Here is a 17,474-nt window from a genome sequence, read left to right as displayed (position 1 = left end):
TCCTTTATCCCAAAAAAGGTGATCAAAAAGCTTTCAGAACCAATGTATTATTTTGTTTTTCTAGGGAAACTGAAAAACTGCCAGAGGCACCTAAAAGGAAGCTGCACTGGGTTCCAAAACAGAAGTGATATAATTGCAAGGTCAAGTTCACATAGACATGCAAACTATTTCCTTTGAGCAGGTGTGGAGGAAAGGAGTGACGCTTTTTTTTTAAAGAGCCCATGTCTTCCTAAACCCAGTGCCATGATTCACTCACTTCACAACTGAGCTGAGAATGACAACACCCAAAGTGTCCTTTTTAACTTCTTTGGCTGAAAGTCAGCTGAAAACTGCTGACACAGGGCAGGTTTTGATGCAAAGGAAGCAAAGATGTCTAAGTGCATGGGAACGTCTTAAATAACCATTTAGTCTTGCATGATTTTATTTTACTCAAGAGGAGAAAATGAGAAATAATGGATGTAAGAAATAAATCTTATTTACCAGCTCAGGTTTCTTAGCCTCAGCACTGCTGATATTTTGTGCCGGGTAATTCTGTTGTGGGGCTGTCCTGTGTCCTGTCAGCAGCATCCCTGACCTCTACCTCCTAGAAGCCAATGGCACCTCCCTCAGTCATGGCAACCAAAATGGTCTCCAGACACTGCCAAGTGTCCCTTGGGGGTGAAAGTGTCCCCCGATGAGGATCACAGTACTAAACTAAGGGAGAATTCTAGTTGTTTATAGCAAAGACAGTTACCTGGAATTAAATCAGTTTCCCTGGAAATAGGCTGATTTAACTGTCCCTTTGGTATCATTAGCATCACAGAACTGAAGAGAGGACAGCAAGGCTTTTCCTTTTCTGAACACGGGGTCAGAAAATCAACAGCAGGGAGTTCTTTACCCCATACACCACTTGTGCTCACTCAGTGGTCAGATTTCCAACTTCCTCAATACAAGAGACACAACAAGAGACCACAGTCCCTGATCATTCTGGAAAGTGATAGCTTTTATGTTTAGGAAGAGTCATGTTTTGAAGTTCTGGAGACTGTTGTGTCCTATACAAACATGTCCTCAATCAAAATTATGGCAGTGGCATACACAGGCAGACTTTGCATATAAAAAGGTTTGGAAGTCATGTCAACAGATCACACTCTCGTCCAGCTCCTCTCCTATTGTACCTCTCCCAGATGGACTCTGGAAATCATCCAGGAGGTCCCCAAGTCCAGTGATTTTGGAAAACCTGGCTCAGGCTATAGCCAAGGATGTGGCCTCGCCCGAGATCCCTCAGAGGAAAGTGCCTGTAGTCAGCCCTGGCAGGCGTTTTCCCTTCCTGGGTAGTTGGTGCTGCCCACAGCTAAGAAGGCATAAGAAGACCACTGTGCTCCCCCAGGCAGAGAGCACTGCTCTAGCTTCACACACCATGTCCCAAAAGGCACAGGCAGAGTCACCTGGTACGGGAGCTCTCCGTGCAATGCCTTGCTCCAGAAAGATATCCAGCCCTTGAAGGGCCCTCGCTTTCAGAAGCAAGTACAGGATGTGAAAGAAGCTGTAACATGTCACTTCCAACAAAGAGTGGAGGGGTTTTCTGTGCAGCCACTGTGCAAACGAGCAGATACAGGCTTTATTAGATACCCACATGCTGAACCGCCAAATCCTTGCATAGTCTTGTTCACTTCTAAGCAGATCCCATTAAGCCCTGGGCACTTGGCTTGATTACTCCCTGGATCAAAGTTAAATTAAATTACCCAACAAGCTTCTTTTCAGAGGCAGAGAGAGAGACACACACACACAGACTGACTCACCTTCCAGAAGCTATCCACTTTGCCATACACAAGGGACTGGTTCTGCCTTTTGATTTCGTTAATGTGGTGGATATCACTGGAGTTTAGATGCTGCTCAACCACAAATCCCAGAAAGCTGTTGTCTGGGGTATGAGCTGATGTGGAAAGGAAAGGACACGGCAGTTAGGATTTAATCAGCAAGAAGAAGCAACGATCACAAATTTGAGATAAACCACCTTGCACATAATTAGATGTTTTCATTTTACCCTGTTCTATTTCTTAACCTGGGAAGGGGGAGGCAGGGGATTACCTACTCCCACATATTCCTAGCAGAACCTTCACATAAGAATTCTCTCCAGGATGGATTAACCTGAACCAAATCCTGCCTTTTTCTCCCGCCACCCCCGCCTATAAAATACATCTGTCTGAAAAGCATTCTGCTGTGTGCTCTCCTCCTTCCTATTTCCTTAGCACAAGGCCCGCTATCTCCCGACAGAAACGTTGCCTTCCTGGCTTTACCAACAAATGGCCAGAGCAGGGTTGAATCAAGGGTTCTCATAGGGGTGAGGCCGCTGTTGGCAGCCCCATGCCATGTGATCTCATGCCAGCTGGGTAAAAAGGGAGCTGGGGGCCAAACCAATCAACGCCTCCCCTAAGAATTACTCACTAACGGGAGATGTCCTTATGGAACTACACTGAACAGATGGAGGGAATGAAGACAGAAAGAAAGGTGAAACTCACTGGGATGTAAGCCACCCTGAGAAGCCAACCACCACAAGGAGCAGTGTCTCGTCTACAAGACAGACTATCTTGGAAGAGCAAGGCATCTTCCTCTGGATCACTTTGCACATGAGTTCTCAAACTTCTCTAGTTCAACACTTGATCCAGTGGGGAAGCAACCCCACACCTCCCTCCAACACTGGTCTCTTGTGCCTATCATTTTAAGAGGAATTTCACTGGAAGGCAAAAATCAGAAAACAATTCTCTGTAGTCGAATCAGAGACCCTCCTCTGCTACACATTCTGCCCAGAGAAATGTGTTTTTCAGTAAATGACCCTGCAAGAGGCCCCATAACATTAAATAAAGCAACTGCTCTGCTTGATTCTGACCTGAATAGAGCGGCTATAAATACCCTAAATGGAGAGACACTTAATATTCAGACAAATCCACACAATGCGGGGTACGTATGGCTTTGATCACACTCCTTCCCCAGGGAGGTGGTAAGCACACGGAGCAGGTTGGCCCCCTTGTCTTACTCCGGTTTCCCCAGGCTGCAGGAGCTCTTTCCCAGGCAGGGGACCTGCACAGAAACCCTTTACAATGGGCAGGGGGAGGCCTGTGCAAAGACCTAGGAACCTAAAGCCCCAGGCCTCACTCTCCTCTGCCCCGCACACAGACGAATGAGGGAACGCCAGCTGAAAGCCGTGAACTGTGGACATGAACGAGCTGCGTAAATACTGTGTTATCACCATCTAGTCTCCCAGGCTTCTGCCTAATGGGGGTGACAGAATGAGGAGATAATAGGGTTGTGACTGGGGAGTTGTGTTCGGTCTGGCCAATCTGTTATTTCATTTCTGTGTTCTTGAACAAGTGCCCAGAGGCAACGGCAACGGCTGCAGTTGGCTGGAAAGTAAATGAGTGAATAAATTCTACTGTCAACAAGGGGCAATGGTTGCCTCTTCTTTCTCTTTGAGGAGCTGCTGGTGAGGGGCTTTGAAGGAGGATGAGGGAGGGGAAGAGAGCGCAGCACATTCAAAAGGTCAGTAATGCAGCTTAAAACATCTCTTTGTGAAACTTCTAGCTGTCAAAATTCTGAAATAAAAACGGTCTAAACTTTGAGTCTGTGTTTTTTACCTTCAGAAAATGTATACGGTGACTAAACCTCCATGCTTTACGTAATCTTCTCTGAAATTCAGTTATCCAGTCCCTATATGGGCACTTCATTAAAAGGGTGAATTTTGAATCTATCATCTGAAACAACTTAAAAGGTGAAAAAAATATAACATACTAACGTAGAGTCAAAAATAAAATCATCAAAGCCCAAAAAAGAAAAGAATAACTCATACATGTATGTATTTTTGCGTCAAAAATTCCCATAGCTTCTGGCTTAAACAGTGAGGGTGAGAGAGCGAACAACCTATTTAAAAAACTTGTGAGGGGCGCCTAAGTGGCGCAGTCGGTTAAGCGTCCGACTTCAGCCAGGTCACGATCTCACGGTCCGTGAGTTCGAGCCCCACGTCAGGCTCTGGGCTGATGGCTCGGAGCCTGGAGCCTGTTTCCGATTCTGTGTCTCCCTCTCTCTCTGCCCCTCCCCCGTTCATGCTCTGTCTCTCTCTGTCCCAAAAATAAATAAAAAACGTTTAAAAAAAAATTAAATAAAAATAAAAAACTGGTGAGAAACGGTGGGCTCTTTACAACTGCTTTACAACTGTCATTTGGTACTAAATCAATTTTGACATTGTATGAACAATTACAGACACATGCTCTTCTCTGAGTTTTCACGCCAACACTTTATTTTGACTCCTCTCTCTGGTCTGGAGGTGTTAGCTGGGGATGGGCAGCCTGTAAGCGCTGGTAAGGACCGTGGAGAAGACTCAAGGCTGCACCTATCAATGGCACGGCCACATTTCACTGGCGCTGGTCAGACCTCCCATGAATCTTCCCAGGGAACGCCGAACCTGCCACAGGACGCCGGGCAAGGGGGCCAGGCGGGGTCATGCAGCTGCAACCTGCCCAGCCGGTGATTCAGAAGTAGCCACAGGCCCTGATGTGGCTCCCTTCCAAGGAGCTGGCCAGCAGCTGGGTACCTGCCTGGTGACATCGTCCCTGAGGGCCATGGTCTCAACACACATATTCCTAAAATCAGTTAATAATAAGTCAAAAGTCATCAAGAGAGACTGAAGCTCTCCAAAATGACCTTTCTGTGGAGATCCAACTTCATCCCAAGCTTTGTCTTTTGCTCTGCCTGAAGATGGGAATAGAGAATTTAGCTTGTGGTGGGAGGGTTTCAAAGAGAAAGTATATACATGTCAAGGTAAATTTTAAAAATTTCATCATAGGGGCACCGGGGTGGCTCAGTTGGTTGAGCATCTGACTTCAGCTCAGGTCATGATCTGGTTCGTGGGTTCGAGCCCCGCATTGGGCTCTGTGCTGTCAGCTCAGAGCCTGGAGCCTGCTTCAGATTCTGTGTCTCCCTCTCTCTCCGCCCCTCCCCTCCTCACACTCTATCTCTCTCACACCCTCTCTCTCTCACACACACAAATAAATAAATGTTAAAAAAACTTTTCGTCATAAGTGGGATACAGGAAATCCTGCACTTTTGGAAATTACTCATCCCAGGTGGTGAACAAATGTGACTTTGTTTTAAATGGCTAAGATTTGAGTACTGTCTATGTGCGGTGTCCTGTGCTAAGTGCTTTACAGTGACTGTTTCATTTCATCTTCATGACAATCTTTTAACTTGTTTGTACACATGAGAAAATGGGGGGAGATACTTCAACTACCCAAGTCTGCACGCGAGGAAATTACACATTGGGATTCAGAGCCACACCAGCTGGTCTCAGAGCTCAAGCTCCTTAAAACATTTTAACATACAGCCTCGTGTTCCAAATATTTTATTTTCTGGGCTCTGTCTACAGTGGTAAACACGCTTCTGAGGAAAATAATGCTACAAGGTAGACCAAAGTACACACGAAAAGACCCAAGGGGAAAAAATGTGTCTAAGATTACCCCAGTTTCTTGAGTGACTTATGCTACATATTTGTGGGACCAAGCTGATTTTTTACATGTGACAAACAGAAGGGGATTTGCTAAACATTAACAGTGGCCTTAAAATAACTCAGAACAAGTATTTTCTTTTTTTAAGAAAAGCATTATTTTAAGTACTTTGGAAGCACCTATTTACAAATGATTACAAATCAGCCTGATGGGCTTCCTAAGCAGATCACAGCGATGATTTTTTCTAAGAACTATGGGGAGGTTAGCTTGATAATTCATTCAACAACAACCATTTTAGAGCACTCTGTAAAAAACCGGTTAAATGCGAGGTGTTGAGAGACGACAACACCAAGGAGTCTCTGCCCTCACAGTTTGCCAACTACTTAATAAATGAGGCATTTATTCCTACCAAGCAATAATAAATAACATCCTCATTTCAAATTTAATTCAAGAATTTTATTTGGTCAGGGGCTCAGTCGGTTAAAGCACCCAACTCTTGATTTCAGCTCAAGTCATGATCTCCTGGTTTGTTAGTCTGAGCCCCACATTGGGCTTGGTGCTGAATCTGTTTGGGGAATCTGTTTGGGATTCTCTCTCTCTCTGCCCTTAGCCCACTTATGTGTGTGTGTGAGCACACTCTCTCGCAAATAAATAAGCTTAAAAAAATTGCATTCAGTCAAATCGACCCTTCTTTCAGTGCCTACATCTCTGAAGTCTGTCTTTCCACCACTAAGTCCTAAGCACTTGCACTAAAATGTGCAAATATTCGTTTTAAAAGTTGCTGTGCTGGCCTTTAACCACAGCTGGTGCTTCTGCATTGGGGACTCCCACACCAGCAGGTAGCCAAGGGCAGAAACTACAGACCCACCCTGGTCTCCTCCCTCAGCCCTTACCAAGTCCTGATGATGTTCACCTGCTCGAAAATCTCAACCCTCTTCTTCCTCTGCACCACTCTTAGTTCTGACCTTGATTCTTGTCAGGACTTCTGTAATAGGGAAGTTTTTTTGTTTTTGTTTTGTTTTGGCCTCATTGAAATGACTATTTAGGTTTTCCTGATTATAACAGAGACACAGCCTCTGTGTAAAACTTTCTACTGTAAACCATAGAAAAAGATGTAAGAAAAAAAGATACCATCCATCACCTTACCACCTAGAAATAACTACCATTGGTGGATTTTTCCCCTATACTTATGACTTTTTTAATCCTAAAATCAAAACTGGATCTTACTATACCTACTCTTACTCACTTACAAATGCACCATAGGCATCTTTGTGGGTTAATACCCACAGCTCATCACTCATTGTTAAATTAGTATAGTATTTCAGGGCATGAACTCTTTCCATCAGCTGGGATGCCCCATGGTTCTGGTCTGCCAGATCGCTTTATAGAACCACACTCACCCCAAGTCACGCAATTCTGTTTTATTTAGGTGGTTGGAGTGCCGCCAGTCCTGACCCCTTGGCTGTCTCCATGCCCCATGCCTCCAAGGATAGACACATAATACAGAAGACACTATGTGACTATGGCTCATTTTGAAAGATAGGTGTGTGATCCAAGTCCCACGTATCACAGCTGCTCCAAGACAAGTCAGCTACTTCAATCACCAAGCAGACACCGTGGAAGTCTAGAGCTGCAGATGTTATCTGTGTGCCCATGGGAGAATGAAGCCAGCGAATCCAGAGAAAGGCAAAGCCAAGAGAGGGAGAAAATAAAGATATCCTCCAAGCCCAAATCCAGCTCAACCTAAAGCTGGTTTCAACAATTCCCAGGGACAAGAGCCAACGAACCCTTGTGACCAAGTTGACAAGACAGAAATCCAGACTAATACATCCTACAAGATGTTTAGGATCTACAAGATGTTAGGATCCTACAAGATGTTTCCAACTCGAAATCAACTAGTATTGTAGATGATCACACTCTTGTAGCTCTTTATTTCTTTTTAGAGAGAGAGAGCACACACAAGCAAGCAGGACAGAGGGGGCACAGCAGGAGAGAGGGAGAGAGGAATTTTAAACAGGCTCTGCGCTCAGCATGGAGCCCAATGCAGGGCTCGATCCCACAACCCCGGGACCATGACCTGAGCTGAAATCAAGAGTTGGACACTCAACTGACCGAGCCACTCAGGCGTCCCTCGCTCTTCTAACTTTTGCAGTGGATTTCTGAGTGGTCTCTGTACCGTCAGCCTTGCCTTTCCTCCTTCCCTGCTCCCTGTTCCAATACATCATCTGTGATAACACAGTATTCTTTGCAACAATCAAGTAACTGTGGCAGTTTCTGGCTAAAAATCTTCACTGCCTTCCGGATGAAGCACGGGCCAGTCTACCTGTCATCCCAGCTTCATTTCAGGTCACCCTCTGATACTTCTGCTCTCTGATGACCTACTCGGGGTTTGCAATGCATGTTCTCCATCTTGTCTTGTGCTGGCACATGTCTGGTGTATCTTTCACCTCCTCCTCCCTTGAAGGCTCAGCTCCCTCCACCTCCTAGTTGAGGGATTCCCTAACTTCCTGACACTGAGGTAAGTAGCCCTCCTCTTAGTCCAGGAAGACTTACAGCCCCGTTCACATGTTAATATCTCCCATGACAGATTGCATGCTCTTTGAGGCTGAACCATGTCTTATGCCGACTCCAAGAGCATAGTAGGAATTGAGCAAATATCTTTAGCACACACGACTAAGTCAACGGGGAATGCTTAATTAACTGGTGTGACAGACTCTTGTAGGTTGATCTACATTAACAAGCATCAGAGGTCATGCCTAAACTATTCCCAGCACCAGGCTCTTTGCACAAAAGTTCCACAACTAAAGCCTGTTCTTCGTGAAATTAACCATTTGCCAAGGCGGCTTATCACTCTATTCCAGAACCTAGTTCATGCCTACTGACAGGCGTTCAATAAATATTTTTTTAATTGATAAACTAACCTATCTTTGAATCTAGGTCACAAAGTTGAAGGTGGGAAGAAGGGAAACAAATGAGTGATGCCGAGTTGTAAAATTTTAACATCACAGGTTTCTAAGTACTATCAACTCATTCATCAGCAGCACATTTGTTGAGTACTCACTATGAGCCAGAAAACAACTTAGGCAGAATTGAGCATAGACCAGTGAATAAAACCAGCATAAATGAAGCTCCCTTTACTGAGCTTACATTCATTTGGGGACACAAAGAGTAAAATAATGCAATGTTACAGATAAAAAAAGAAAAACAATTGGTTTGGTGACCAGTATTGAAGTCTAGTTAATGATATGCTGAACACCTATGGATTTTCTTTTACGCATCAAAAAAAAAAAAAAATGCGGACTGATGAATAGAGAGAAGGGAGACATATGGATTGATAGGTCACAGAACAAGTAAAGAAAACTGTTAATTGTGGAGTCTAGGCTATGGGTTTCTTTTGTACACTTCTTTCACCCTTTTTGTATATTTGAAGACTTTGTTAACAAAGAGGGTAAGAAGAATACTGACTGCCATTCAGGATGTTGGTGCGGATTCTGATGATGTAACTGGCATCATAGAAAAAACTTTACTGAAAAATGCAGTCACATCACCCCAGAAGTTACCTGCTTTAAAAAAAACTACACAGCTAGTGATGTTATACTTCAAATTTTACCAAAACTGAATTTTTTCAAATGGTGGTGATGATGAGCTCAGAGAGAGAAAGAGAGAGAGGGAGAGAGGGAGAGAGGGAGAGAGGAAGAGAGGGAGAGAGAGAGAGAGAGAGAGAGAGGGAGGGAGGGAGGGAGGGAGGGAGAGAGAGAGAGAGAGAGGAGAGGTCAGGATGCAAGCTAGGGAAACTATTATGTACAGCTGGGCCGAAATGATGGGCACCTGAACTGTTGACAAAGGCACAGGAGAGCAAATTTCTCAAGTGTCAAAAAGCAATTTAGGAGGGAATGGACTCCTCAGAAGAACATCGCTCCTGAAGGCTGAGACTCGGACAAAGGAACTGTAAGCCTGATGCTATCACTCACTGGTCTGCACAGAAATAAAAGGCAAGAGTCCTCCTGATCGAAGTCAAAGGCCAAAAGGCAGTTTGAATCACAAACAACTCCTTGGCTTGTCAGGCCCTAAAAATAAAATTGTATATGGAAGCAACTGATCTCAGCTGAAGCCAACAGGTTTATCATTTACAAGAAGGGAAAGTGGCTCATTTCTTTAAGTCCTGTTTTGTCAGGCAGAATTTTTTGGTCTACAAGCCACTATTTCAACCGGATCATGCAAATAAACGTGACCGTGAGCCCCAAATTCTGGGAGAAATTCAGAGTTAGAATGTCAACGACAAGAAGAGTATGAAATGAACTCTGGAAATCCCAACAACATGAACAAATTCCATGGGAAGAAAAGAGAGCAACTCGAAGCCACTGGCCCTAAGAAACTTTTGTAAGTTTTTGTTTTTTTTTTTTAACCTATTTTGGAGGGGGAGGTATCACTGGCATGCAATGTTACATTAGTTTGAGGTGTACAATGCAGTTTCAACAGAGAAGCTTCCATAATTTTAAGTTTGTATAACACATCTCACTCTTCCTTACCTTGTTGCATGGACTAAAACAGAACAGGCAATATTGTTCAATTTAATTTAACTCAATTACTATTTTATAAATGCCTACCAGAAGCCAGGAATTCTTCAAGGTGTTGGGAGTTTCAGCAATGAACCAAACAGACAAAAGCTCTATTATATGTCTCAGATTCCAGGGCAGGGGAAAAAAAAAAAAAAAAGTGAAGCATAAATGTTGCCTGGTAATACATGGAAAATAAAGCAGGGAAGGGGCACAGGAAATGGGGCGAAAAAGAAGTTGTATTTAAAAGAGGGGGACTCAGGGTTGGTCTTACTGCAGTGACATTTGAGTTAAAAACCTCAAGAAAGAGACATCGAAGTCTAAGGGAAAAATGTTCGGAAGATGGAATAGCTAATCCAAGGGTCCAGGGGTAGAAGCGTGCCCCTAAGGCACAGGGTAGGGGGCTACAGAGCAGTGAGGAAGAAGACATGGAGCAAGAGACAAGGCCAGACAGGTACTGGTGCCTTGAGGCCACTGGGATGACTGGTCTCTTTCCCTACAGTAAGATGCCATGTCTTTGCGAGCATCTTGGTGTCATGATCTAACTTATGTTTTCATTAGTGCCATTCTGTAGTTGGGGAAAATGGAGTCTTTTTATTCTTCATTCAACAATTATTTATCACCAGTGATGTTTACCACTTCAGGTATGGAGGACTGAGCAGTGAGTACGCTTATGGGGCTCACAAGGTAGGAACTGGGGCTGGAACACAGGTGCAAGAATCATAGAGCAGCAGTGCCTGGCTCAGGGAGAGAAGGTTTTCTGGAGGACAGGATGCTTCCCTGAAGGATAAGCAAGGGTATATGTGTTGGGGGTAAGGGCTAGGGGCTTCCAGACCCAGGAACACACACGCAATGTGCATGTCAGAGAAAACGTGACACCCTGGAAGATGCATAAAAGCCAAGAGGAGGTGAACAGCATGAGACAGGCCAGATGGTGTAAAGAAAGGAGAGGGGTGGAGGTGAAATGGGAAGGCTCTCAACTAATGCCTCCAGAATCCCAGCCTGCTCTTCACTTAACTCCATGACAGCTCCCTGTCTTTTCTGCCCCAAACTTCTACATGTATGGAGAAATGCTGAATACTCCCCAGCCCTGACTGCAAGTGCACAATGTGAGCACCCAGAAGCCAAACTGGTATCTTCAGATTGTGAATGACAGCCGAAATGTTGCAGGCTCTCAAAACATTAATTCACTAATTAATTAAAAATAAACCAATACAAACGGATTTTGTGTAGGGAACACAAAATGTTCTCTGATGGTGACATGAAAGGTGAGGTTGTTCAGCGGATAGTTGGATGTTACTGAAATTTTCCAATAATGGGATGTCTGAGACAAACTTGCCTGAGATGGGGGTGAGGAATCTGGTCATCACTGCTATTTCTACTTTCAGCTATCGTCTCCAGGGAAGGGGAGGAAGAAACACAACTCAGATAAAGACGTTTCACCACTGATGATGTTTTTACATAAGCCAGATGAAGCTGTGGAAGAGGGTGTCATGCAGGTAATGACAGCTATCCAAGTACGAGTAACTCCAGGTATAAGTCTTCAACTTCAGGGCTTTATTTTCTCTTGGAAATGGGATGGGAAAATGGCTTGCATTCATTTATTGAGGTACAATACACCTTGTCGGGAACTGAGAAAAATAAAAGACAGCCTTTAGGAGTTTAGAAAAAGCAGTATGTACCTTAGAGCACAGACTGCCGACTGAAATAATGCCTAAATATAAGGTCAAGCCAAGTCCCTGTCAAGCCCAGAGAAAGCAGTTAATTTTCAACAAGAAACAACAAAAGTTTCCCCAAATAGGTACAAATTAGGAGCTAGTCACTTGATGGACTATAAAACAGCCTTGGAAATTGTGATTTTAAAAGCAGAACCTTGAAAAATATTTTGATCTCTTAAGTGAAGGAGGAAAAAAGGAGATACAGAATTTCATTATGTATTTACAACTACGTAAAAATATACCCACGAAAAATAAAATAATGCTTATAGTAGGGTATGGGGGGCCTTTTTCCATCAGGGGAGGCTTTTTCTGTTTTCGAAATTGGGTTACCTTTGTCTTCAATTTAACTGGGATGATAGGGGAAGTCTTTTAAATAGACTCTTCAAGGAAAAAAAAAAATACAGTTTTGCTCTCAGAGTGATTTGAAGGAAGCAAGAGTGGGGAGGCATCTAGGGGGGGCATCTTCAGAGACCAGCGGGCTGTCAGGGGGACTGGGGCCAGCATCCAGGGAGGGGTACGGAGGTGGAGAGAGAAGGGCATAGGGAGGGCACTGTGGTCTCTGATCAGGGATAGTCCAAACCAAGTTGAGCTCTCAAGATCTCACTGTGGGGCAAGAGATGGCCTTAATGCCCAGCCCACAGGCCACCTGGAGCGTGGACAAGAGGTGAGTGCAAGCACGAGGGGCCTGCCGTGAGGGAGGAACCACCAGACTTTGCAGCTTCTTGGAAAAAATCATCACTCAGTACATGTAGCCGAAAGGACTCAGTGTTGTCTGACCACTCAGTTGGTCCGTGTAGAAGCCACTCAGGGAGGCGTCCAGAATGGTCTTTGATGACACGCACAAAAATGCCCTAATGCAAACCGGATACACAAAGAGAACAGTTTCCATGAAATTCTGAGATCTGGGGCAAACAGTAAAGAAAAATCAGGTTTTTCAACTTGTAAAAACTCCACCAATTTAGGGAGGAGATGAGTTAGAGCAGAAATAGAAGCTGCTTTAAAGCAAGAAGTGTGCTCTGAATGTTTAAAAGCAAAAGCGCTCTGGTCAGGACAACCTCAGGTCACTGATCCTCCAGATGTGTCAGCAATGGTGCCTTTTCTTTTTTTATCCCCCTCTGGGTCCTTTCTGACCAGCTTCCCCAGCCTCCCTCTGCACTCCACACGTGCCCAAACACTGCTAAATCTGGTCACACAACAGCCGGACTGGAAAGATAACAGACTTCTACAAGTGCAACACTATTTCTGCGGAGCCACACTTTCCATTTTGCAACTTACAAGCAGAGCACCATCTAGTGCACCTGTAATACATGTGCAGATTTATACCTCAACTACACAATGCCTACTATCAACCCACACAGTAAACGCTAGTAAATTTGTCACATTAAAAAAAATTAACAATACATAAATATAACTTGACACTTCCTCATGTTCAAAGCAACAGTCTTCCCCTTCAGACCACTAGAATAGCCACATTTATCCGGAAGGTGAGGGAATGGATTCTGTGGGGATGACTATGGTAGACCGGATCCACCCTTTTGACACATGGAAAGAATGGGACCCCCTCTTGAGGAGGCACTCGAGTTCTCTGTGGGCAGGCTTTGGGAGTCACTGTTTTGTGTCACTTCTCCAGCCCAGACACATCACAACATGATAAAGGTCTCAAACTGCTTAATTTCCTTCTTCGTGTCCCTATTTCCTCCATTTAAGACAGTGTCATCCACGAGAAAGCTTGCCATCAACCTGTGATGTGATGGCTGAAGCAACCACAGACGACCCCTGCCTTTGCTCAACTGTCTCTTCAGGACTACCAAAATGATTATATTTTTAAGTTTATTAAAAGAATGTTTTAATGTTTATTTTTGAGAGAGAGAGAGACAGACAGAGCATGAGTGGGGGAGGGGCAGAGACAAAGGGAGACAGAATTTGAAGCAGGCTCCAGGCTCTGAGCTGTGAGCACCGAGTCCAACATGGGGCTCAAACTTGTGAACCATGAGATCATGACCTGAGCTAAAGTTGGACACTCAACCGACTAAGCCACCCAAACACCCCGCTGATTTTTTTTAAAGTTTATTTATTTTGAGAGAAATAGAGAGAGTGCAGGCAGGGGAAGGGCAGAAGGAGAGGCAGAGAGAGAATCCAAGCAGGCTCTGTGCTCTCAGTGCAGAGCTGGATACAGGGCTCAACCTGAGCTGAAATCAAGAGTCAGACACTTAACTGACTTGACTGAGCCACCCAGGTGACCCCAAAATGCTGATTTTCTAATTCTTTATTCCTTTGGCATTTATTAGTTGTGATTTCTTCATGATTAACAATTTTCTTTCATCAGCTCTTTGATTATCTTCAAGTACAATTTGTCCTAGAAAGGCAGCATCAAAGTTGGATTCTTTCCCTTTATTTTACAGAGTACTGAAGTGGTGTCCTGGCAACTTTGAAAGGGGGACAGATTGATTTTGTGGGTTTTCTTGTTTGGAGGATCATCCTGGACTCATGGAGTATCTGTCACCGGTTTGACTGCAGTCCTCTGTAGCTGTTCTTTGTGATTCTCAAACTACCCCATCTTTGACTCGGGCATCCTTCTGACTCCACCCCCGTTTCCTTGCTTTCTGGCATGTCGACATGTCCCATTATGAAAGTTTCCCGCGCTAGACCTGGGGTCAGCTCTTTATCTGAGTACGAGGTTCCCTGTAGTGGGAAAGGTATGTAAGCGTTCCCAGTCTGAGCACCAAGGATATTCCTTACTACCGGGTTGTCTTTACTCTTGATCCTTTTCAAAGTACAGAGCTAGGAAATGTTTCCTTCTTAAAGATAAAGAATGAGTTTATATTGATACTTCCTACTTAAGCTGAAGATTATACAGTCTTTGCTTAAATTCTTTAAATATTCCCCCTGATCTCATATCCTGAAAATTGTGGCTCTTAGAGTATACCTGTAAAGGTTTCAAATATCAATTTAAATATTTCCCATTATGAATGTATGGACCAAAGACTGAGCTTTAAAAGTCACTCCTGAAGTAATTGTTTTCTCTGTGTGGGACACTCACACTCATCTGATAGATAGAACACTGGGCCTGTTTCATGTTTTCAATCTGTTTTCAGTTTTTAGTGAATGATTTTTTTTTTAATTACATAAAACATTTACATGGTTGCAAAGTCAAAATAAGGTACATTAAAAAAACATCTACTTTCTATCCCTGATCCTGCACACCTTTCCTCCAAGGGAGGTCACTTTCATCGGCTTGTTATTTATGCTTGCAGAATTTCTTTCAAAAGTACAGGCAAATCCATACACACTAATGTACGCACACACTGCCTTCTTAGACAGAAGGGAACAGGTTGAGAAGCTGCCTTGCATTTTGGTTTTATCACATAAAGTATCCCAGTCATCTCCCCAGACAGTGGGGACTGCCCTCACTGCTTTTTTTTTTAAGTTTATTTATTTATTTATTTTGAGAGAGAGGGTGAGAGTGTAAGCAGGGGTGGGGCAGAGAGAGACAGGGAGAGAGGGGATCCCAAGCAGGCTCTTCACTGTCAGTGCAGAGTTGGATGCAGGGCTCAAAATCATGAACCGTGAGATCATGACCTGAGTCAAAATCAAGAATCAGATGTTTGACCGACTGAGCCACCCTGGCGCCCCATCTGCCCTCACTGCTCTTCACAGTTTCACATTGCTTTCCTCTATCAGTGGACCATGTCATTCACTCAGTCCCCTATTAAAAACATCTGGGTTATTTCCAGTCTTTGCCTATTACAAATAGTGCCACAATAAATGACCTGTGCACACACCATTTTTAATTTTTGCTCACTTATCTCTGGGATAGACTCTTAGATATGACCTGCTCAATCAAAGGAAAGATGTATTGGTAGTTTTGCTAAATTGTGACAACTACAGTCCCCCAGTTAGTACTATGCTCACTAGCAGGGCGGGAAAAGAGGGACCCTCACCACTGGAATAGCTATGCTGCCAACTTTTGGATTCTGGACAACCTGATCCTTGGGACATGGTGTCTTGGTGAAGTTAAAATATGCATTTCTCTTTATGATGAGTGAGGGTAATGTGTTTTCAAATGTTTGGAGCAATAAGCTTCTTTTTCCTCTAAACAAGTAATGGCCTTTGTCCATTTTCCTATTGCATCACACCACTTTTTCTTCAGTTTTTAGAAGCTCTTTATATATTAAAGAATACAACCCTCCAAGATAGAATTTGCTTATGTTTTTGCCCCATAGGTTCTTTTTACTTTTTTTTTCAAAGGTCATCAAATGTATCCGTTTTCCCCGATTCCTGCTGAATTCTGAGTCACTTAGGAAATTCATCCCCTTCCCAGGTAAATGGGAATTAATCTATGTTTTCATTTTAATTTTAAGCAGTAAATTTCTTTCAACTCAGTCAACCAACATTGCTGAAATCGTCCATTCACAGAGAATAAAACAGGTAGTTAGGACTCTGAATTTCAACATTGTAAAAGAGAACTTTATACTTTCTGGAACACTTCCTATTTCTATTTCCTGGATACGGGCAACACCATCTTGTGGATGGCATACACACAGCATATCATTTAGACAAGTCTGGCCATTTTAGACACAACTAACATTTGATTTGATGAAAATCACTGGATCGCATCTTATGTTATTTTGTACCACCTCATCCCAGCCCCTCAAAGTTACACAACAAAGTCAAACCAAAGGCTAACTCCAATCATGCCTTACTGTACTGGCCAGCCATCTGACACCCAACATGCCATATATTAGTTTATCCCCTAAACTGTGCTCCAGGACAGGCTGCAATAGCAGGATGATCTAACTCCAGGGACAATAATCATGTTCACCATGCATGTAACATGCTCTCACAAATCCTTCCGGGCTAAAGAAAATTCTTGGCCATGAGCTGATTTTTAAATCACCATCTCCCAATTGCCATAACCCTTCTTAACTCTTCGGTCTCATACCTCACATTGCAAGCATGAGTCCAATGTGTTCTTTGTGATGTTTAGTGAAACTGAGAAAAAGGTCATCTTCAGGTGACTGCAGACAAAGGGGAGGGGCAACCACATAGGGAAAAACTAGGCCACGGGTCCCTTGGGTCTTAGCAAAGCAAAGAGATTCACAGCTCAGATGCTAACTCCAGGATGAAAATCTCTGGATTAAAATCATTCTGATAATTTTGGAAAATGTGAATTCTCCACTCTGAGCATCCAAATGAACTCATGTTTCACTCATGTGACCTTTCATTTCCAGAATAGGACTTCATCTCATCACCATGGTATGCAGACTTCAACCATAAATTTATTTTTGACATGATCACTATCAAATTTGGGATTTTCCTCCACAGTCCTCAGCTAATTATAAATGTAATGAGGCTAGAGGTGATAAATTGATAGCAGCAGTAAGAAATGGTAAAAGTGGGAAAGGAACAATACGGAAACAGAAAAACGCAGATACCTACTGCTGGGGTCAGTTAGGACATCATTTTTTAGGTGTCCATTTAACACCTCCTAAAATTATCACCGCTCTTGGCAACAATGACACCTTGTGAGCAAGAAAAAGTGAGATTTCACTGTGGGGCCTGTACTTAAGAAGCTGATTAAGTATGAAACTGAGCTTAAAATAGTTTCACTTAAAAAAAAAAAAAAGCTGACTTTTTTTCTTTACAAGGTTTGCTGCTTAAATAATTAAGACTTATTTTTTTGGAAAGTGTATCTACACGAAAGACCTCATTCCTCATCAGTAATT

The 17,474-nt window shown here is 43.4% G+C and overlaps 1 protein-coding gene across 5 annotated transcripts in view; it reads right to left on the bottom strand.

Annotated features, from left to right (window-relative positions):
- MGAT5 (alpha-1,6-mannosylglycoprotein 6-beta-N-acetylglucosaminyltransferase) overlaps nucleotides 1–17,474 on the bottom strand; it is a 336,584-nt gene that overhangs the window by 88,087 nt on the left and 231,023 nt on the right. For all 5 annotated transcript variants that reach the window (XM_023259272.2, XM_045033706.1, XM_045033707.1 and 2 more), the window contains one exon: nucleotides 1,779–1,912. In XM_023259272.2, coding sequence (XP_023115040.1) covers nucleotides 1,779–1,912 — 134 coding nt within the window. The remainder of the gene's footprint in view (nucleotides 1–1,778; nucleotides 1,913–17,474) is intronic.

The sequence above is a fragment of the Felis catus genome, chromosome C1 (assembly GCF_018350175.1).
Source record: "Felis catus isolate Fca126 chromosome C1, F.catus_Fca126_mat1.0, whole genome shotgun sequence".
Lineage (NCBI taxonomy): Eukaryota > Metazoa > Chordata > Mammalia > Carnivora > Felidae > Felis > Felis catus.
This window is presented reverse-complemented; position numbering and strand designations above follow the sequence as displayed.